This window comes from Sinohyriopsis cumingii, chromosome 2 (genome assembly GCF_028554795.1).
Source record: "Sinohyriopsis cumingii isolate HCF-2022 chromosome 2, ASM2855479v2, whole genome shotgun sequence".
NCBI lineage: Eukaryota > Metazoa > Mollusca > Bivalvia > Unionida > Unionidae > Sinohyriopsis > Sinohyriopsis cumingii.
In genome coordinates, this window is record NC_142962.1 from 69991251 (window position 1) to 70014629 (window position 23379).

The 23379-nt window shown below is 36.9% G+C and overlaps 1 protein-coding gene across 2 annotated transcripts in view; it reads left to right on the forward strand.

Moving 5' to 3' along the window:
* The window catches only part of LOC149805120 (carnitine O-palmitoyltransferase 1, liver isoform-like), a 102588-nt gene that overhangs the window by 5202 nt on the left and 74007 nt on the right, over nucleotides 1-23379 (forward strand). For both annotated transcript variants that reach the window (XR_016417654.1, XM_089947548.1), the window contains exon 2: nucleotides 17807-17919. Coding sequence is in view for 1 of the 2 variants with exons in the window: in XM_089947548.1 (XP_089803674.1) it covers nucleotides 17807-17919 (113 nt within the window). In the remaining variant the exon portion in view is untranslated. The remainder of the gene's footprint in view (nucleotides 1-17806; nucleotides 17920-23379) is intronic.

Below are 23379 nucleotides of genomic sequence, written 5' to 3' on the forward strand. Positions count from 1 at the left end.
ACTTATATTTTATTCTGCAATACAGATGTATATTAAATGTTTACCTTTAGCTCCATCTGATTGACACTGTTAACATTTACCATCATCAAACTTGATGTGTGGTCTAATATAACTTTCTTTAGTATATCTTGGTGACCGTTTCTTCATGTTTAAATAAACCTTTGTTTTTTACACACACACACACACACACACACACACACAGACAGGGCTTATCTTAGCACTTGCTTGTGCAAGATGTTGCTTTTCATTGAACCACTATTATTAATATTATTAGCTCCTGGGCAAAGACCAGAAGAGCTTATGGGATGGTCTTGTGTCTGTTGTCCATCTATCCATTAGCAAACATTTGTTATTGCTACTCCTAAACTACTTGGAGGATTGCCATGAAACTTTACACACACATTTATAACGTAGTCTAGCTGTTCCTAACGAAAAATGGTTCTGCTTGTACTTCTAATATGGCCACTCCACCAGCCATCTTGAAGTTGTTTTATTTCTACGTTTTTTCCCGATTGGATGGTCATATTACATGTACCTTGTTTTTTCACTCTGAGACTTATGAGGTCAGGTTGGTCCCAAATGAAAATGTTGACAATCTGACATTGAATATGGCCACTTGACAACCATCTTGAAAATCATATTGTTAGGCATCCTGAATTGATCGTCCCACATTCAGTTTTTACTGAAAGACTTCTTATGATGTCTGGTTGGTCTTAAATGAAAATGGTGCCAGTAATACATGCTGTATCACTACCATAACAACTGTCTTAAGGTCTTGTCACTATTCCTCCATATGGAGTTTTCACAGTGAAGTTCCAATCATTAATGCTTAGTTTGTTGTAGAAGAAAATGATGCCAAGCTGACGTCTGATATGTTCACCACAGTAGCTAATTTGAATATCTTCTTGTCACTGAAGAATATCCAAAATGGTGTCAACAGCTAGCAGCTGAAAGGAAGAAATGTTCTTATCTTGAATTCCTGAAAATTGGTTTCACACAGTAGTATGTCAATCCCTTTGAGGGACTCTTGTTATTATTATTATTGTTTTTGTGTTTGTTATTTTGTTCTTTTGTATTGGTCATGGGAAAAGCACATCTTTTATTACATAGTGAATGAAAATTTTCATTTAGCCAGCCTTTTTATTATCTTTTCAAGTCTGTTTGTAGCTGACTGAAACAGTGAGAGGTCTGATTAGGGCATAGTTTATCTACTTGCCTGTATGATAATTTTATTAGCACATGCGTGTTCATAGGGAGTGGTATGATTCCCATATGCTGGATTGTACAGATTTATGCAAGTGAGCTTGCCCCAAAATATGACAGAAATAAAACAATTAAAGCAAAAAGATGTTTGCTAAAATACTGGATGTTTTAAGGATTTACATCATATTTATTTTATAATGAACTTCTGTTTTCTTTTTTTCTTTGTTTACACCTTAAAATCAGATGTCGATAATTTAAGATATCAAAAAGATCCATGTATATATTACAGGTAGATAGATTAAGATAGATAGGTAGATGAGGAAAAAAAGGAAGGGTAAAAATGCAGATGTAGTTAGAAGAGCAAAGACCAACATATACCCGGTATATGTAAATAAAGAAATGGATTGTTAGATATAGGCTTTAGATGACTAGACTGTTGTGAGAGAGAGAGAGAGAGAGAGAGGTTCAGTGTTGAATTGACAAGATTTGGATCGTGTTAATTTGATGTTATAACCATCTTTTAATATGCCATAAAAATTTTACTGTATGCTTCCACTCAATTTTCAATCGATAATGTAGATTTAAGTATCCATATTGTATGAAAATAAGTTAAAACTGAGCCACTCTTTGAATATTTTCATGTCATTCATTTTTCATCTTTAACACAACAACATGCATCTAAACTATTTATGACAAGCTGATTTTTGCTTATAATTTGAGAGCTCTCTTTTCATCAATTTAATTATTTGCCAAACAGTAAGTATCAATCAGTCTTCTGTAATTATCACATAAACAGTAAATAAGGCCCCAAAAATAGGTGTTTCTGATTAGCCATCCATTCCTGTTTATCTGTGCCAACCCTAGCACTTGTCACCCCCCAGGGTTAAAAAAAATTAATTAAAAGAATGATTTGTGCATCTAATTGAGTTGATTTTGCTCAGTTCTTGAAGCACTTAGTACATTAATGTTAAAAAAACATACCTACCTTCCCTACCTTTAAAAATCTGTGCAAGCTATTTTTTGTGAGCCTAAACACTGCTTGTGTGTGCTAGATTTCTGGGTGGCTAATTGTTAGAGGGAGTGCCCTTCATTTCCAAAAACACTTGTCAAAGAAATTGCAGGAGTTGTTAACAGTTAGGGTTTCCTTAGAATTTGAAACTTTAGGGTTGTTGACTTGGGCTGAAGTTTTCAATCCTTAACATTAGGAGATTAAGAGTCTTCAAAATGTTAAATCTGAGTCATGAGAATAACAGAGGGAAAGAAGACACTTTTGAAATTCATTTACGTTTATTGTCCAATACAGAAAGCATTTTTTATATCGGAAAGAATAAGGTTTGATAATGGCTGATTTTGGCCAGATTCTGATCAAACTCGCATATATTATAGAGGTCCCTGTCTCTTTTTTAAACTATGTATTTATTTCTTGTCCAGGACAACTTTTAATAAAAAAAAAGGCAACCGTTAAAAAGCCTACACATTTGTATTGTCTTGGTACCTATTTCATGGATTATAAACAGTAATGCTAACAATTCTAAATTTTGATATATTCATTATAAAGATATGGAGTGGACAGGCACCAGTTTCTTGTTTTATGTCAGATGGGCCTCCAGAATGAAGGGAATAAATAAAAATACAATAGTTGACAGATTATCAGAATTGTATTTGTACAGTGTGCATTTCCCCTCATCCCACCATTATTTCATCTTTATTATTACTGTCACTTAAAGATTAAAAGTCATCATTATATCATTTTAAAAACAATATAGGTAATTTATTCTGAAAGATCCAACATATTCAGTGGGCAATATCAGGGGTGGAGTGAGAGGGAGACAGTGCCTGTGCCTCACCCCTACTTAAAACCCCCATAAACATGAGTGCAAAACAACCAATGGCCCATTTTCTTTACAGTTAGATGGTTAAAATTATGCTCTGAAAATTGAAGAGCTTCCAACGGCTTTGTCCATTGAGCCTTGCCAGGGATTACATTACACAGACTACTGACCATGTTTACTACTACTATATTTCTGCATCTGTCTGTTGTGATTAAGTGGTTTTTGATTTTAGAGAAATTCTTGCTGTTTTTACTGTATATAATAATAATAATAATTATTATTAATAATAATGAGGACCTTGTATATCTCCTAATCTTTAGAAGCTCTAAGCTCTTTACAACACTAGACACCATCTATAAGATTAAAAACATATATTCATGTGATTTCAAAACAAACACCATGAAATTAGAAAACATAAAAACCGTGCTGAAAATATTTAAGGTAGGAAACATTATTAGGTCTTTAAGTTTGTTCTTGCAGTCAAAATAAGTGAGTTTTGAGAGCACTCTTGTGGTGTCTTTGTGTCAAAGTTCAGTGGGCAATTCATTCCACGTTGCTAGGCCCTGGTATGCAAAAGAACGCTGTCCATATGACTTTGTTTTCATAGTGGGAATAATGAGTATACGATTGTCAGAAGAGGAGCATAAGTATCTTGCTGGTGTGTACACATGTGAGGTCGGATAGGTATGTTGGACTAGAGTCCGACAGTAAAAAGTAGCACAGAGAAAAAAAATTGTGTTTGATTCTGGATCGAATGGATAGCCAGTGTAAGGTACAGAGCAGCGGGGAGGTGTGCCCTGATCATGGTAATCTAAGTATGAGCCAAGTAGATGTGTTTTGAACTTTCTGAAGTTTCTGGAGGATATATTGAGATGAACCAGACAGAACTGAGTTACAATAGTCCAGTCTTGAAAGTACTAATGAACACACAAGTGTTTTAGTGGCATCAACTGAAAGATATTTGCGAATGGAGCTGATGCGTCTCAGCTCAAGATATGCAGCCTTGCATATGTTCATGACATGTTGGTGCAATGTGAGAGTACTGTCCAGAGTAACACCTAGGTTTCATACTGATTGTGTGAATTTAATGTTGGTGTTGCTGATATTTATTGTTTGAGGTAAAGGATGTGAATGAGAAAGTCTTTGTGTTGTGATCAGAATGGCCTCAGTTTTATCATCATTCATCTGCAGCTTGTTACATGTTATCCATGATTTCACATCAGAAATGCACATCTCTACACCTTGGATGGTAGCATCAGCTTCAGTTGGGTGGCTGGATTTGTATATTTGGGTGTCATCAGCGTACAATTGGTGAGACACTGGATGATGATCTATGACACTTGAGAGCGACTGAGTGTACAGAATGAAGAGAACAGGTCCAAGAACAGACCCCTCTGGAACACCACAACATAGATCAACTGGACTGGAATGTATTCCATTTGCAGATACAATTTGTGTCCTCTTGACCAAGTAGGACTTGAACCACAGTAAGGCTGTATCATGAATGCCTAATACATGCTGGAGATGGTGAAGTAATATATCATGGTCTGTTGTGTCAAATGCTGCAGACAAATCGAGGAGGGTGAGGACTGTAATCTTTCCGCAGAGAGAATGTCATTAACTACTTTTAGAAGAGTAGTTTCAGTACTGTGGCAAGGGCGATATGCAGATTGTACATTGCTAAAAAGACTGGTTGAATTCAGATGAGATACAAGCTGGGATAGAACAACCTTTTCTAAGATTTTTGATATGAATGGGAGATTAGAAACTGGGTGGTAGTTCTTTAAGTCGTTATGGTCTAGTGTTGGTTTCTTCAGCAGAGGCTTTACAATGGCAGTTTTGAAAAATGATGGGAATTCCCCGGATGAGAGTGAAGTATTAATAACATCAGTTAGTGAATGCAATACTGGATCTAAGCACTCAAGCAGCAGTGATGTTGGAATTGGGTCAAGTTCACATTACTTTGGTGCACTCTTCATCAGGATTGTACGTACAAAATCCATAGAGACAGGTTCAAATGCTGCTAATGGTTGCTGCTCAAATTCTGTATCCCAACTGTATGGTGACGATGAGTCAATTGAAATTGTGGTGCCAAGCTTATCGCTAATGGTTTGTGCTTTGTCACAGAAGACATTTGCAAACATGTCCGGAAAGGCAACTAGAGGGAAGGTAGTTGGAAGTGGTGTAGATTTGTTCCTTGACATTAGCTTGTTAGTAATCCCGAAGAGCTCTTTGCAGCGGGAACTTTCCATGATCTTAGTAGTGTAGTGGGCTGATTTTGCTGCATGGACTATATTTGTGACATTCTTCTTACAGATATATCGGAAACGCTTAATTATGCATATTCGGATGCCAGTTTTTGATCTGGGACACAGAAAATCACTGAGGTGGGAGTCCTCTGTATGCATGTAATATGTGTGCGGCAAAATTCAAAGACTTGCCAGTCCTGCGTTTTCCACCTGCTTTGTTGGAAAATGTGTTGATCAGTTAGCTGTGCTTATATTTACAATGACAGAATTTAGTGACTGAAAGACCCCTTGATGTACATACATGTAAGAGTACATAAAAAAGAACATGATGCAATAGCTGGGCAGCAAGTTCAAGGGCTTGACTGGCGGCCGGGTGGTAAATGTACTTATATTTACAGTGATTGAATTCAGAGACAGAATGACCCAGAGATGTACATGCAGTCATTAATAAAAGTACATCAAATAAAGAACTTTAGCTTTCATCATTGTGTTCATTTCTGAAAGTATTGGAATAAGTGGTGCACGTGACCTCAGAATCAGGACTTGTTGAGACTTAGACAAAATGCCATTCATAAATTTTGATAAGTATTTTGGGGTTAAATGGCAAACTTGCAAAGACTGTAACGAGATTCAGAAGAGTGCTAAAGCTGCTAGAATTGATAGTTCGGATAGTACAGTAGCTAAGTGTAAGAAAGTGTGTTATGCCTAGCTTAGTGTTCAGGATAAGTCCTTACTTGGATTGACAAAATTCGGTATCACTCTGATGGACGAACAAGAGCTATTTAAGAGGTACATTGACTGACCATACTTCTTTTAAAAATTCCCCTCGCCTTACCCCGGTTAGTTCTAGTGTTGTAGCGAAATGTATTCATCAAGACATCAGTAGCTAGGCCTAGTTTTAATATCAATTATGTTGACAAAACAAACTCTTGCCCATTCACAAGCATATGTTTTGATAGCTAATTTACCATTAACCCTTTTCTGAGTAAGGTAGCAACTATCAATTTCCTGCATGATATTCTTTGATGATAAAACATACAAACGTGTTTTAAGATTAGAATTGGTGATCTGGATACATATTAACTGCCTCTCGTACACTTTTTCGTCATAAAATTTGAAACTGTAAGTGAAGCAGTAGGCCTAACGGGAAATAATGGCGGACTTTGCTAAGTATGGGATGCACCAGTTTATTAGATTGTCTCTTTTGTAAATCATCAGGCAAATATTTTCAGAAAAATATACAAATCATTAAAAGCAAAGCCAGGGTATTATTGTATTAAAGATTTAACTTTAAAATGCAAATTATGTAGGTCAGAAATGTATGGGACCATGCTATGATGTGGAATTCGCGAGATGCGCTTTAAGGTCTAAGCTGTTTTCTGACTTGACACGTATTTGCATAAATACGGGGAAAAACAGCAAATCAGATTCTATTTAACCATTGCCTAAAGTTACTACAAGGACGTAGACAAATAAATAAACCATAAATTTGCAATCCTGTCAATGGACTGTTGTAATGAAGCTATATTAAAGTGAGTGATTACATTAGAAAAACCTTTCCATCTAAAAATAGATGCACTCATGTCTGTACGTCTGTTGATTCTGTAGGAAAGAAGGGTCTGCAACTTATAATGGTGGGACTCCTATTTTTACCAGTATGGGAGTCTTGGACTCATGGTTTTAAAATCCTAGCGAGACCTGTGTCTTAGCGGCTTCATAAATTTGCTTATGAATAGTGAATCTGGTGGAAAGCCAAAGCCTCTTAGCTTTACGGCGGTCTCTTTTAGCAGTGCGAAGCTGGTCCCTAATACTGCTATACCATGGAGAACACTTTTGAATTGATACTCTGCACTTGGTAGCTGGGGCATGTTTGTCGAGCAGTGAATGCAGGCAGTTTTGGAGTTGATCTGCTGTAGGAGGTAAGCAAGTTGTTAGGTTTGCTTGAATGTTGTGCATTAGATTGGTTCTATTTATCATACTGAGGTTTCTCTTAGTAGCAGATAAAGGTGGAGGGTTAGGGACTGATATGTCAAGATGGCATATAATGCAGAGGTGATCTGATGCACGTTCATGGGATACCAGGGAGGACCGTACAATGTTGTCATCAGATCTATGAAGAATCCAGTCTAAAATGTGACCATGTTTATGGGGGGGTTGGTTAACTGACTGTTTGAGGTTGAAAACATTAATGGAATCTATGAGTTTTGATGTGTTTGGGTTTCTGGGACAGTCAAATTTATTTCTTATTTTTTCATGACTTTATATTAATTTTATATTAAATAGCTTGGAAATTAAATTTGATCCATTACGAATGTCCAGATATACATATACAGCATAGTTATTTCATTTTTGAGTGTGTTGTATATATTGCCAACACCTTGCACTTATAAATAAAACTTTGGTCAAATGGTGTTGAATTTCAATTGTGAAATTTGTTGACAAAAAAAATCAGGCTCTCACATACTTTGAAAAAAGTGTAAATTATGCTTGTTGATAAAAATATTTCTTAAGGTAAAAGAAAAAATATATACAAGTTCAAAAAAGGAATTCCCAAGGCCTCCTCCCCCCAATTAAATGGTCAGTCCATTAATCATGTTAACACAGAATCTTGAAAACAGGTACACCAATTGTATAATGTTAAATTATCAAACAAGGAAATCAGCAAACTTTCTGGTCTGAAAATATGTAAAAGAATTTTTTTTGTGTGCATTGATAGGGAGTCCTTTCATAAAAAGATTTCTTAAACACTCATATGTTCATAGGCACCTGTTGAACATCAGGACTTCTTAACTCATTAACCCCTGGCAACGAGTTTATGTGGCAGGAGGTAGTAGCCTACTGCTGAGCTCTGTAGTGTCAAGATCATGTATGATACACTAAAGTGGTTGGTATTATAGAAAGGTAGACAGATGTAGCTCTACAATGATACCAAATAATCTGGAAGTTTTAGTTGCACTACAAAGTACAGAGGGAAAAACCTCATTTTATTTACCCAATTTTTTTCCACCCAAAATTCCTTATGGATAATCTGGTCCTGGCTAGAGGTCTCATGTCATCCAGGGCAGGCATATGATCCCATCTACTCGTCTCTACTCTGAATTATGGGATATGGCACAGTGTGCACTGATGCTCAACCAATCCCGAATTCAGAGTATGCATGTTGATGGTGATGCCTTGATGAACTTCAGAGTAGTCATACAAATCTTATTTCTCTTTCTGACTTTTCACACTTTCCAGTCCTATTTTTGCACTATGTTTAGCTATGAGCATCCTCAGTTCCCTGTTTGATGTTGAAGACTTCTTTCATTCTTGAGTCTTTATTAAATTCAGTGTGGAAGAACCTACCTTTAACTCCACCAAGTGTCAGTAATATTCCAGAACTCACATTGATAAAGTTGTCAGCCACCTTTCATCAACTGGGCCTTCTAAGCAAAGTTGTACTGCTTGCTCTTATTAAGTCCATTTGTGTTTAAATTTGTTATAAGCCATAACTTAACATTCTTAGACTGATTGCCATGAAAGGCTAAAAGAAGGACACACAGGAACATTTCCTACCATAATGTTGCATTTTGCTGAATCCTGATCTTAGTGTATTTAATTACCCTTCTGTCTTGTACTCATATCCAGACACTAATATGCAACTAGTTTAGAAAGACCAGCTCACCAGATTGTCCACCACATTATTACATGGTGAGAGAGTTTGTGTGCTCATGTGTGCAGGGGAAATAGCTCACACAGCTGCATTCTAGTTTGTTGCTTACTTTTTTTTTTTACAGACATTGCATAACTATACTAACTCATCAATTTAATAATACATCAATTCATGTGTGACATTAGTGATGCATGTTGGTCAGTAGACTTTGTCTATTCTTTAACTGGAATGCAACTTTGTGAATTATATCCCAGTGATTTGCTGGAGGCTCATGATGCAAGGATTAGGTTGAAGATAGCTTTAGTCCCTGACATTGTGCAAGCAGGTCAAGATCAAGAAACTGTAAACTTCGTAAGAGGGCTGGAGGTTGATGTTTCATTTTTACTTGTGATTGGCTGGTGCCTCATTTCTGTAGTTCAGGGGGCCATGTGTACTTAGCTGATGTGGAATAGAAAAAAATAATGATGAAAGGCATGTTCAGTGAAAAACGAATGTGCAAAAAGTGATACATCATATTTTCAAGTCCTACCTTTATTTCTTCTTTAATTCTTCTCCCCTTTTTTTAAAAAAGGAGTAGGAGGTTTTTCTCCCTAAAATTTTCATTTCTGCATTAGACCCTGAGATGGACAGGAGGATACTAATTTAGAGGAATCTATTTTCCCCATTTTTCATATTTAGGTCTCTCTTTTTTTATGGGAGGTTATGACCCATTATTTAGGATTAAAAAGAATAGACCAGTTGGAAGAAAATATGAAGGAGATAAAAGTTTGGTTTCAGCTTAATATCAAATATTTATCATCAGAATAGGTGCTCAATTTTTGTGCCCTTTCACTCCCCCAACTCCTAAAAATCTCTGTTTTCATGTCGAAAGCTTTCCAGCTTTTCCATTAGGTATAGGACATGATTTTGTTCTTGAACTATTGTCTAGGTGGAGTAAATATATGATTATATTAGTACTGATAATCAATATTACATGTATAATCAGATAGTTGAGTCAATGCATTCTCCTTTATTGACATAGTAAGGGATGGTAATGGGTCAATAGACCAGTTACTGGGACTAGCATTTGCACTGACATGAATCACTAACTTGTGTTCTTTCCACAAGATGTTACATTTTATACTACATGCAACTACATGCATAAGAAGCAAATATAATGGCTTTGGTAATTAAAGGGATTTGATATGCCAGTACTGTGGTATAACAGATTGCGATTCACCCAGTGATAAATTTCTAGTTACTGCTCAGTACTTATGAACAAGAATAAATATCTGTATTCACTATTTCATCTACATTATTTAAATGAGTAAAATACATTTCACAATTTCATCAAAATCCCCTATGCTTTCCCAGTTCTCAATCTGGTCATAATTAAAGAAAAAAATGCATAGAAATGTGTGTAGTGAGAGGGACATGAGAATTTTAGCTGAATGAAAACGATGAACTATAACTTGCACAAAGTTACTGATGAGAACTTGCAAAGGTTAAAGGGTTAGTAACAGCCAAGTGCTTAGGCAAGAGTTTTTAATCTAATGATTTTTTTTTGTTGCTAACTTGCAAACCATTACTTAAGGACAATCATTAGGCAGAATATGAAATTTTGTATCATAATGACTGACATTGACATGGATTCAAAGTGATCAACTCAAGTGCACCATATTTTATGGTGATTGGCTGATAGCTAGGGAAACAGTAAACTTTGAGTTTGCAGTCATTCTCTTAGAGAGATGTTCATGACCACACCATATTCAGTAACAATTTAGATGATGACTATGCAAGATGTTTGGAATATGGTGGTGTATTTCACTTGATATATAATCAACTTACACAAAAGCACTGGTTTTATTTTTTTTCTTTCTAAAGAAAGGCAGATAATACAAATATGGACATTTTGTCAAATAATTTATTTTGGTCTAACTAAAAAGGTTTTGCATTTTGGGCAGACTACTTCAGTGGTCTAAGTGGTTAGAGCATCTGCCTTGGATTAAGGAGCTTGTGGTTTCTAAGCCCGGTTGAGTCATACCAAAGACTTATAAAAATTGTACTAGCAGCTGCCTTTCTTGTCACTCAGCATTAACACATTAACCCCTGGAGCATTTTGTCATTTTTGCCTGAAAATCGAGTAGGAAACACCTTTTTAAAGCTATTTCTGAATAGACTTGAAAACACCAAATGCCCAGTCTTCTTTCAATAACATATTGCCTAGTTGTGTTAGAAACATCGTTTTTTGTTGGCTATTTGACTTGCGCATGAGCAGAAGAGTAGAAGTTGGACTTTTTTTTTTTGCTAAATGGAGCCATTATTTTTGTATGGAGACCATTCTTTATTCCAAATGCCCATCTTATCCTACTTTTTGCAAAGGCTCATCTGTCTGTTTGCAGTTCATACTGGTTTGCCTTAGATCTGAGACCAAAAAGTCTAAAATCTGGACACAAAATCGGATTCCGACCATGGGAGAATTTTGTGTAAAAAAAAGTTGGGTACAAAAAATGAGGTTTTTCTGTCTGTATTTCGTAGTGCAACTAGATATTCCAGATTATTTGGTATCATTGTAGAGCTACATCTATCTATCTTTCTATAATACCATCCACTTTAGTGTATCTTGCATGACCATGATGCTACAAAGCTCGGCAGTAGGCTACTACCTCCTGCCCCGTAAAGTCATCGCTAGGGGTTAATGTGGTAAGAGGTTAGTGTTAGAACTGGTCAGGCTGGTTCAGGATAATGTGATTGGGTGGGACATGATGCCACATGTCTATGGGATGAAGCCCCATTGCTAGACATCACTATAAACTGCCACACCAGAAAATATATATATGACAAAAGCTACGTTAAAAATCCCAAAACACAACACACACACACACATTTTTTTAAAAGTGATGAGCATATATATATATATATATATATATATATATATATATATATATATATATATAAAGAATACAAATCATATGGTGAATAACAGTCCTTTAAAGCATACTGGATCCAGCAAGGGATCACATGTTATATAAAGAACACAAATCATATGGCAAATAACAGTCCTTTCAAGTGCACTGGATCCAGCAAGGGATCACGTTTGTCAGATATTAATTAAGATAAATGCAATAAACTGACAACGAACAGTGCAAAATTAGTATCTAATTAGCCTAAGCGCTTTTGACTCTTAATAAGTCTTTTTCAAAGGCCAATACAAAACATAGACGAGACAAACAAATGAAAGACAAAAACTGTTGTGTTTGCAAAACTTTACATGGCTGTTTCTACAGGAATTAAACCTTTAAATGTATTTTGTTTCAGCTTGTTGCAGATGCTTGAAAATATTTGTATTGACCTAGAAATCGATGAGCCGTAACAACACTGTTTTATGTAAATTTATGTAAGCACAAATTACATCCCAAATATTTCATTGTTACAGTAGTAATTATTGGCTATTAAGCAAATTTTAAGCATTATATAAAAGAAAATGTGTTGGGTGCAAAAGATAATTTTATTTGTGCATGGCAGTCTTTTTCTAGCCTTCTTGGTTTAAACGGTTTGGTTTCAGTGTTCTAAGGTGGCGTATCCGGTAAGAATCCTTTTCGTTCCTGGTTTCAGAACTCCAGTTGGGGTTGTGAGCAATTGCAGTAAGGGTTATATCACTGAAAGTGTGACCAGGGGAGGAGAAGTGTTCTGCAACCGGGCTTCTGTACAGCATTTTTGTCATCCAATCATATCCATGAAGGTTGATCCTTTTGTGTAGCTTTTCAGTTTCTCCGACATACTGAAGGCTAAAAATCTTACATGTGATGAAATAAATTAATTCTCTGCAGCTGTAGGTGTGAAAAACTCATTATATTAGTTTTCTATTGGATTTGACCATAAGACAGGCTTAAACTATGTTGGCCTTACTGGTCCAAGTAGAAAATATGTTCAGGGTGGACCTCAGCATTGAATCAAAGCATGTTAGACATTATGAATGACTTGACAGTACCTGTTGCATGGTAGATATTTATAAAAAGTACATTACATGTAGTTCTAAGCGTGCAAAGTCTTACATTCAAAGACAAAGGTTAAGCAGCTGTACAGATTGATAAAGAGAAATAGTTTGGTAGGCCTGCCATAATTATGAAAATATTATAATGATATCTTTCCATCAGTCTACCTGTTACCAGTTTTGGTTTCTGATTTTTGTTCAAAAGCTGAAAGGTCAAGATCGGTGGCTGCAAGAAGAAACATGGCTTATGCACCATAACTTGAGTTCTCCACATCTACAGCTACTAAACATTGAGTGTGGCTTGGGGTAATCAAGAAGCATAGTGATTTCTGATTCAAAACTTTGAAAGGCAGGGTCACTGTAACTGATTTGTTGTTGTTGTTGTGGGGTTTAACACCATTTTTCAGCACACGATAGGCTATACATGGCGGCCAGTATTAATGGTGGAGGAAGAACCCGGGAAAACCCCGGAAAGAACCACCGACCCACGAGAAGCTACTGGCAAGCTTTCTCACATACCCACATTGGCTGAATCCTAGACTCGAACCACTGTAACTGAAAGAAGATAAAAGGTTTTTGCACAATAACTTGAGTTCTCCAACATCTGCTTTTATCAAACTTTGTGATGAGGTCAAGAAAAAAATGTGTTTCCTATTGCACTGGTTTTAAAATTAAGATAGACAGGTTTTTTTTTTAAAGTATTGTATATATTTAATATGATTTTTTTGTGGGTTGTTTTAATAGGGGATATGCTAGTGTTAGCAATGAGAATTAGCTTACACATAGAATAAGGAATAAGTCTATTGATTTCGAAGTTCAAAAGTCAGAGATCAGATTTGTGGCTGAAGAAGAAAAATTTATTTTGCACAGTAACTTGGTGAAGTCTTGCAATGGGAGTAAAAACTCAAGTGATTTTCAGGGGACAAGGTAAATGGTTTGCCCTTGGGGTAAGATAGAAACCTGTTAGTTTTGAGGTCCTGTTACCGAGATCATTGTGACAAAGAAGAAAAATGGTTTCTGCTCAACAGCACTAATTCTGTGTTACAGACTTGTACCAAGCTTTGTGTTGTGCTTGTACTTGCAATAAGGAAGAACCTATTTGTTTTGTGTGAAAAAGCCAAAGGCCAAGATGACTGACTAAAAGAAGAAAAAATGTTTCTGCACAAAAGATTGATATATGTTCTTTGTGGACTATTGGACTTTGTGGGCATACTGTATAATGGGCCATTCATAGTTAAATGATTCCTGACCATAAAATATATTTTTCTGCAACAAAGTGATGAAAATAGTTGTTCCCATGTTTTAGTAAGATGGATATTGTTATAACCTTTGTCCATCCATCTGTAACCACATCACCTGCTGAACTCCTGGGTGGAAAATCAGTGAATGTGGTACATGTACATAGTATTTAGTTTGCCATATACAGTAGTGACCATGTTTAAGAGGGGTAAGATTTTTTGTAGGTCAGAGGTCAAATGTAGAAAATTCCAATTACATTGACAGACCTGAATGTTTAAAAAAATTGACATTTGTAGTGGAAGATATCATAGCTCTGGATAAAAACTAAATGTTTTGGCTAATTTACTTCATGATTTGAAACTAATTGTGTTTTTTAATTGGATAGGTACTAATATAGCACAAACTTTTGCTATGAGACTTGAGTCTTGCTGAGTAAAAAGTTAATCGTGCATTTCATAAAAAATTGCTCTGTTTGAGCCACTGCTGTCATAGTGATCAAGTGCTATCATTTCAGATGTGCATGGAACATTTGAACAGAATAATTTATATTGATTGAATATGCCATCATACAACATGCAGTTCTTTCTGTAATGGATTTAGGGTTACAAGCATTGGATAATGGTTAAAGGTGGGTACATAGCTGGGTGGGTGAGGCATGTAAAATAAAGTGTTTAGATTTGCTATGGTGGTCCAGGGAAGTACAGTTGCGACTCATTATCAGATTAAATCTTTGAGTCTGTGTCTCTCATAAAGGACTTTCTGCATAAAACTGAGCATGGTTTGAGACTTGGGAAGAACTAGTGAAAGTTTGATATTCACTTTTGAATTATTATCCCACTTTGACTAGGAGCATTTCTTTTCATCGTTGTCAGGGTTCAGTTCAACAAAAAAGAATTAGGATAAGATAATTTGAAAATGCTTTTGTTAAAAAATGTTCCCCCATCCAAGAATACTTAGATGTGATTGATTGGAGTGGGCATTATTGGAATAAGCTGAACTGCTTTGGTGGCCTAATGGTTAGAGCATCCACCTTGGATGTGGGAGGTCGTGGGTTCGATCACCGGCCGAGTCATACCAAAGACTTACAATATTATGAAGTGGTATACCAAAAAGAAAAAGGGTTACAGTATGATTTGTGGATGGTAAAACAGCTGGTTTCATATAACCATGTGATATGATTTTATTTCTTGTTAAACTGGATGAAAATGCTACTTTATACATGTGAAGCCAGAGGCTTATAAAAAAAATAATGTAAAAATAGGATCTATGAAAATGTCAGAATGTTCATGTATTAAAGTTGACCAATTTGCATGTGATAACCTTGCTCATGTACATTTAAGCACAGCATTAACATAGGTATAAGAAAGTTGTGGTTTCAACAAATTAATTTTAGGAGTCTTGTGGGTTTCTCTTATAAAGTGTTAATGTACAAATTGTGTCCTAATAACTGGTAAAATATAAACATTACTGATATGAAGGATTGAAAATTGTGTGACCAACCAATAATTTTTTTGAAGACTCCATTGATCCAAATTTAGATTTAATACACAGCTTTGCATTATACAGATCTAAGTCAGATTACACTTTTACCTTATTCCAACAAGAGTTTAGAAAGTTACTTCCCAGTGTGACATGGTACATTGCCATTCAGTTCATCAGAATTTTGTTTCCACATGATAATTGTTCTGTTGTTGTATTTAATTTTGTATGAGGCTTTACATTAGGAAGAGCTATGGCAAGTTAAGATTTTACTGTTTTGTCAGAGTTATGGCCCCCATGTTTGACTCCTTACAATGCACTAAAATTGCATCATATTGTGTGTGTGGCATCCTTGTCACACTGGTACTTTTCTTTTTTATGCTAGGAAGAACATTGAAACATCTTTTTATAATTAATAATAATAATAATAATAATAATAATAATAATAATAATAATAATGCTTTATTTATAGAGGATGACTTATTAGTCAAAGACTATTCTCCCTTGAAACACATATATGCTCATTATATCTCTTCTTAAATACTCTAATATTTTCAGCAGATTTTACATGTAGTGGAAGCTTGTTCCACAGAACTGTACCAGAGTATTGGAAGCTCTCTTTAAATTGCTTTGTTCTTGGTTTTGGTTTTGGTGCTAGAAGGTTTCCATGTGATATTGATCTCAACGGGTATTCTGTTGAAAAAGGCCTGAATACATCCTGAAGATACTCTGGTGCAGTTCCATGTAGACATTTATATAAAAGGACTGCCTTGTGAAAATCTATCCTGTCATATATTGTTAACCATTTGAGTTCTGTAAATAATGCCTTTGAGGGATGATCAATAGATGCATCCAAAATTACGTGTGCTGCTTGTTTTTGAAGTTTATAAATCCTGTCATGCTCAGAATAACACAGTTTCCCCATACATTTGAACAATATTCCATTGTTGGTAGAATATATGACCTGTAGTATAGATTGCGAGTTTCCATAGGTAAATATTTCTTGATTCTGCTGAGTAGGGCAATTTTGGATGACAGTGTTTTACTAAGCTTATCAATATGGTCATTCCATAATAAATTATCTACAGACACACCTACAAGCTTTTCATGTTTGACATTTTCTAATGGATGATTATTTATTGCAAGAGATAGTTCTGGGATCCATGACTTGTGTAGCTTTTGTGATGTCCCCATAATCTTACATTTTGTTTCACCTTCATTAATTACCATCCTATTTTGTTGTGTCCAGTTTTGGACTATAATTAGGTCTGAGTTTACTCTCATTTGGATAACTTCAGTATCAGAACTAGATGTATACAAGGTTGCATTGTCTGCAAACAAATCTTTATTTGAGGACTCATTATTGAACTGTAGATCATTGATATAGATAAGGAAGAGGAGAGGGCCTAAAACTGAGCCTTGAGGGACCCCAGAATGAATAGTGTGAGTTTGAGATCTAATATTGCCAATGTTTACTTGTTGAGACCTTTGGTTTAGGTATGGTCCAAACCAGTTTAAAGATGGATTGTCGAACGTGTAACAGTTCAACTTTCGTAGCAAAATTTCATGATCAACAAGATCAAAGGCCTTCTTGAAGTCAAGGAAAACAATCCCAGTCATATGTCCATTGTCCATTTCCTTCAGCCAAAGATCAATTAATTTGGTAAGTTGTTTGGCATGAGTGGTACTAAATCCTGATTGCACTTTATGAAATATAGAGTATGTTTCAAACAATTTATAGACCTGAATGGCTACATGCTTTTCAGATAATAATTGAATAAATAATTGTTGCCTTCCATGTAAACAATATGACAGTTACAGTGGCCTAGTGGTTAGTGTTCATCATGGGGGCGGGGATATCTTGGGCTCGAACTCTGGCTGAGTAATTCCAGAGTTTTATAAAACTGGTACTAACAGTTGCCTTGCATGGCACTCATCATTAAGAGGTTAGTGTTAGGACTGGTCAGCCTGGTGTCAGGATAATGTGATTGGGTGGGACATGATGCTACATGCCTGTGGCATGATACCCCAATGCTAGACATCACTATAAGCTGTCACACTGTAGACATCATATCAATCTGCCTGGAAAATTGTTAAAGCTATGTTAAAAATCCGAAACACACTCACACACATAAAACATTATGTAATGCATAAACTTAATATCTGTTTGTATCTGCAGATGTGGGCCCTGATGTTGAACTGCCTGAGAGGGTCAGGGAATTATCCAACATTTTTCTTTGAGCCTCTTCTACCTCGGCTACCAGTACCAAGCCTGAATAGCACCTGTGACAAGTAAGTCTTGCAAATGATAAGGTTGAGGAAGTCTTTACATGCTAAATGAAATCTTTGTGGTCAGATACCATATATATACTTGCTTATAAGACAAGTCCAGCTGCAGACTGCACAGACCCAGATGTGCCAACACACTTTTGTGCCAGCAGATCTGAATCTCTGCAGTTTGTTAGAAATAATCAGTGAAAAAACAAAAAAGGCCAAATGAGCTTATGGTGTGGCCCAGTATCCATCATGCGTCATCCATCTGTAAATGGCTTATCACTCTGGAGTCCATATTTCTGATCTGATTGTCAGCAGAGCTTCTCCACCTCTGCAGAGGACCACTCTAGTGGCCTAGTGGTTAGAGCGTCTGCCTCAGATGCAGGAGATCATGGGTTCGATCCACGTCCGAGTCATACCAAAGACTTATAAAATGGTACTAACAGCTGCCTCGCATGGCACTCAGCATTAAGAGGTTAGTGTTAGGACTGGTCAGTCTGGGGTCAGGATAATGTGACTGGGTGGGACATCATACTACATGTCTGCGGCATGATGCCCCAGTGCTAGGCATCACTATAAACTGTCACACTGCTGAAATTGTAGTGATATGACTGAAAAATTGTTAATGCTATGCTACAAATCCAAATCACACACACACACACATACACACCACCTCTGCAGGGATGTTGCTTTGGACACTACTTACATTTTAGTAGAGCACGGTAAACCTTCAGGGGGCTACCCCTCTGGATGCAAAGATTCTCTTTGGAACCACATCTCATTCATGGCTACTCAGACCATCAACATAGGTCCCTTGCATGCGCTCCTGGCTTTTTTAAACCGGCCAAGAAGCTAAACCATTGTGACTGCCCGTAGGGTCCTTCAACTAAATTCTTTCAATCTGCATAGCAACAATCTCATTTTTCAGCTCCCCATAATAAGCAGTCACTAGAAGGTTTGACACAAAGGCCCATCCACCTTTCCTTAGAACAAGAGTGGACAGCTATAGGGACTTGCTCCCTCTCCTGCAAAACATACCTCTTCCTTTGGTTCCTGTTGGTGCCAGACTAAACCTCTTTTCGGAGGCCTGGTCTATGTTATAGTTGATTGCATGGTCCTTTCTGTTATAAAAGTTGGTTACCAGCTTTGGTTCCTGAATCTCCCTCCTTTCGTATGGCCACCCCATTTTCTTCCACCAGTTAAATCTAGTGCACTTAAAGGTAGCAGTTCACTCACTTATTCAGAATGGTGCAGTAGAGTGGTTGTTAAAGACCAATCTCTGGCCTTCTAGATTTTCTTGGTTTCCCGAGAAAGTGGGAAAGTTCCATCTTATTATTGACCTTTCCTCCCTTAACAGATTTCAGATGGAGGAATTGTTCAAGATGGAGATCACAGACAGTCAGGAATGCCGTAAGACCTTGCAATTGGGTGGTGTCCAGTTAGTTTCAGGAAGCGTGCCTTCATATTCCGATCTTTCCTCCACACAGGAAGTACCTCAGGGTTTGCTTGGATGAGTTGGTCTTCCAGTTACAGTGTCATGGGAATAGTTGCAACCCATATATGATCACCAGATGTCCCAGTCCTCGAATATTTTAATGAATGGTTGGTCCACAATGGCTGGCTAGAACCCCTAAGGCTGGTTGTGTCCTGCTGTTGGTCTGTAGTGACCAGGCTTGGTTTTTTGTCATACTCATAGCTCACTCCATCACATCATTGAGTCTCTGTCGGGATGAATTTTCAGGCATTGGATTAGTCTGTGTCCCATCAGAGCAGACTAGACAAGATCCTGTCACTGTTGGATGTGTAAAGACCACATTGTCTATTTCTCACTATGCTGGGAACTTTGAACTTCACAGTCGTCCTGGTTCTCTTAGGTACTTGTGTTCTCTCCATTTCTTCTTTTATCTGCATTGAAGCCTCACAGGGATCCCTTGAATGTCCCAATTTCTCTAGGTTAGGATTTCCACCATCATTTGATTTGGTGGACAAATTCAGTCTTTTTTCTGTTTGTTCCAACTTCTACCTCTGCCCAACCCCACTCCTACCTGCTTACCTGTTTGCAGATGTGTCAGATTCATGGTGGGGTTATCCTCTTAAGCTGGAAGGTCCTGGGAAGAATTTATTCTCCACATCAACAATATAGAAATTAGGGCAGTGTTCTTCAGCCATTAGACACAGTTATCCCATTCAAGAGTGCTGTTAAAACTCACCTATTTTGACTGCAAGAAAACAAACTTAAAGACCTAATAATGTTTCCTACTTTAAATATTTTCAGCATGTTTTTTTTTCTTCTAATTTCATGGTGATTGTTTTTTGTAATTGTATCATTATATATGTTTTTTTTATGTTATAGGTATTGTCTAATGTTGTAAAGCGTTTAGAGCTTCTAAAGATTAGGCACTGTACAAAGTCCTCATTATTATTATTATTATTATTAGGAGTGCATCCATCAAATAAAAGTTTACTGTGGGATGGTCTCCAATGACAGCATGTTGGTAGTAGTGTACTTCAGGAAACAACTAGGCACACATGCAACTTCTCATTGATTTTAGAAGGAATTAACATCTAGTTGCCACGTTCCCAGCAGGAAGATTATTTTGGTGGACAGTTTGTCAATAAAAGGGATGAAAATCAACATGAAATGGTCGCTCTACCAAATGGTAGCAGACTTCCTGTTCCAGCTTTCAGGATTCCTTTGGTGACTCCTTTGGTTGGCTTATTTGCTACCAAGCTGAACAAGCTCCCTATTTGTATTTCAACAGTCCCCATCCAGAGGACCTGGGCAGCGGATTCTTTCGCCTGAAATGGAATTGTTTGTTCACTTTTGCCTTCCCACCATTCACAGTGATCCTACTGGTCATGCACAAAGTCAGGTACTTCACTGCTCAGCTCATTTTAGTTTTTGATCAGAGTTATGTGCATCATTCGATTCATGAGAAGATCGACATCTAAAGTATATGATGGTGAAGAGAGAATATTTTGTAATTGTTGTAGTAGAAAATGTGTCCTAGCAGTCCCTCAGTGAATGCAGTGGCTGATTTACATTTCTTCCTTTTTAAAGAGAAACAATTTTTATACTGTTAAAGGCGATTGAGCAGCCCTTTCCAAAAAATTTTTCAAAAGGCCCATCCATCAGGTCAGATTTTCACATAGCAGACCTGATCAAGTATTTTGAACTGCTAAGACCAGCGTCATGCTCTCTAATGCCTAAATGGAATCTTTTGTGAGTCTTGTGGTCTCATAATAAATCCCCCAAATGAACTTTTGTGTGAAGCTTCCTTTGAGATTTTTGCCCACAAGATAGTTTTCTTGTTCAGATCTGCCAACCTTTATGATTTTGCTTTAAGTCTTCCAGAGATATCAAGCAGTCATTCAGCTATGTAGGGTTTGGAACTGCTGTTTGTGAAACTGTACTGAAAGTAATTAAGGTTGCAGTAAACTTTTTGAGGTGAACATATTTACCATCACTGACACATTTTCTGCTTCAACAATTACAAAATATTCTCTATTCACCATCATATACCTTAGATGAAAAGCCTTATGGAATGGTTGCTCCACCAAATTATAGCAGACTTCCTGTTCCAGATTTCAGAATTCCTTTGGTGACTCCTTTGGTTGGCTTATTTGCTACCAAGCTGAACAAGCTCCCTATTTGTGTTTCCCAGTCCCCATCCAGAGGACCTGGGCAGCAGATTCTTTCGCCAGAAATGGGACTGTTTGATTCACTGTCTTGAATCACACTTTTAGACTTTGAAATATGTGTTTTTCAGCATGACATTAACAGTACATGATATTTGTTACACCATCCTGAAAACTGGTCCAACTTCCTAAAAATATCAACAGTATTACTGAGGTTTTTTTAGGGTTGGCAGGTCTGCATGCTTACCTTAGTGTCTGCAAGGTGAATGAGTGAGCTTCGTGCGTTATCCGTAGAGCAGGGCTATATCAATTTCAGTGGGAATTATGAGTCAGTTTCTCTCCTTTGCCAATTAGATTTTCTTGGAATAAAAGCTTCCATCAGTTGCTCTACCCATGATTGAGATCCCCAGTCTCAACCATATCTGTGCTGGGTATGATCAAGATAGACTTTTATGTACAATTAGGCTTTTACATTTTTGTTTGGCAGTCTCTGAAGGGAGAAGGAAGAATAAGTGTCCATTACTCCCCATTAAGGTTTCAACTTACATTTCAGTTTTCCACCATTTCTAGGTGGATTGCTTTGACTCTCAAGAGAGCTTGAGTCTCTTACTGATAGGGACCTGCCTTATATGAAAATTAAAGCCAATGAAGTTAGAGCCATTGCTGCCTCATTGATCTATTTAACTTGTTCATCTTTGGAGGATGTGTTGAATGCTGTTGTTTGACACTCTCACATTACCTTTTCCTCCTCAGCCTGTCAAAATGATGGTATTTTATCACTTGCCCAATCATTGTCACACAGAGAGTGACTCATGCAGGTCCAATGCTGCAGTAGTCTTCTGCTCTTCATTGAGGGAGATTATTCCTTTTGTTTGTTTTATTTACCAGTTGTGGGATTGTCAGCCCCCCCCCCCGACACCCAACAAATTCGGCTATGCAGTAGCAACAGGTTATTGTGTGGTATTGCTGATAGTATAATGTAGTTTTGGGGGTGGGCCAAGGCTGATTTTTAATAATGTAATACTTCTTGTTATTGCCAGATTCTCTCCTCCCACCCTGCACTGATGTCCCACTAAGTTAGGCTTAGCTTTTGAAAAGAATAAAAGCAACTGTACACATGGGCAGTTGTGTGGGATGTTCCAGGGGTGATCCAGTGTTTTGCAGTCTCTTGGTTCAAGATAATGGGAAGTCAGATTGTGTTATGGGTGGGGTATTTTCCTTCTAGAAAGGTATCAGTTGTGCAGTAGCAATAGGTAAGTATTTCCTACATTAGTAAATTTAGCTTTACACCCAGAAAACTACATACTTGGAAGTTATGCTTATAATGTCTAACATCAGGATTCTGGAAAATATATGCTTATGTCATCAGGCTCTGATGAGTTTGATAAAGACCGAGATCCATGTATAGCATTGAGGTGATCTTGCATATTACCACTCAGGAAGCCATGATTTTTTATCAAGCTTTGATCAAAATTTGAATATGCTTTTTTGTTATCATTGATTTTGAGCAAAGTCAAAAGTGAATGGATCCATGCATGTCAATGACGTGATCTTGCATCTAATATAGCTTGATGCCTCTCATGAAGCCAATTTCTTATCTCATTTTTGATCACCTTGAAATATAGGGTTATATGATAACACACAAGTTCTGTACAATGTAGGATCGTGACATATCAGAGAGGTATCTTGCACATTATTGGCTGAACTTGTTACCACTTCAGATTCACTGTTGTTCAGTCTTGATAAATAGGCTCAGATCACCAAGATCGTGAATGGAGACAGTTGTGGGCAACTGATTATATGTTTATCAGGTGTGGTAAATATGCTTGCATCATCAAG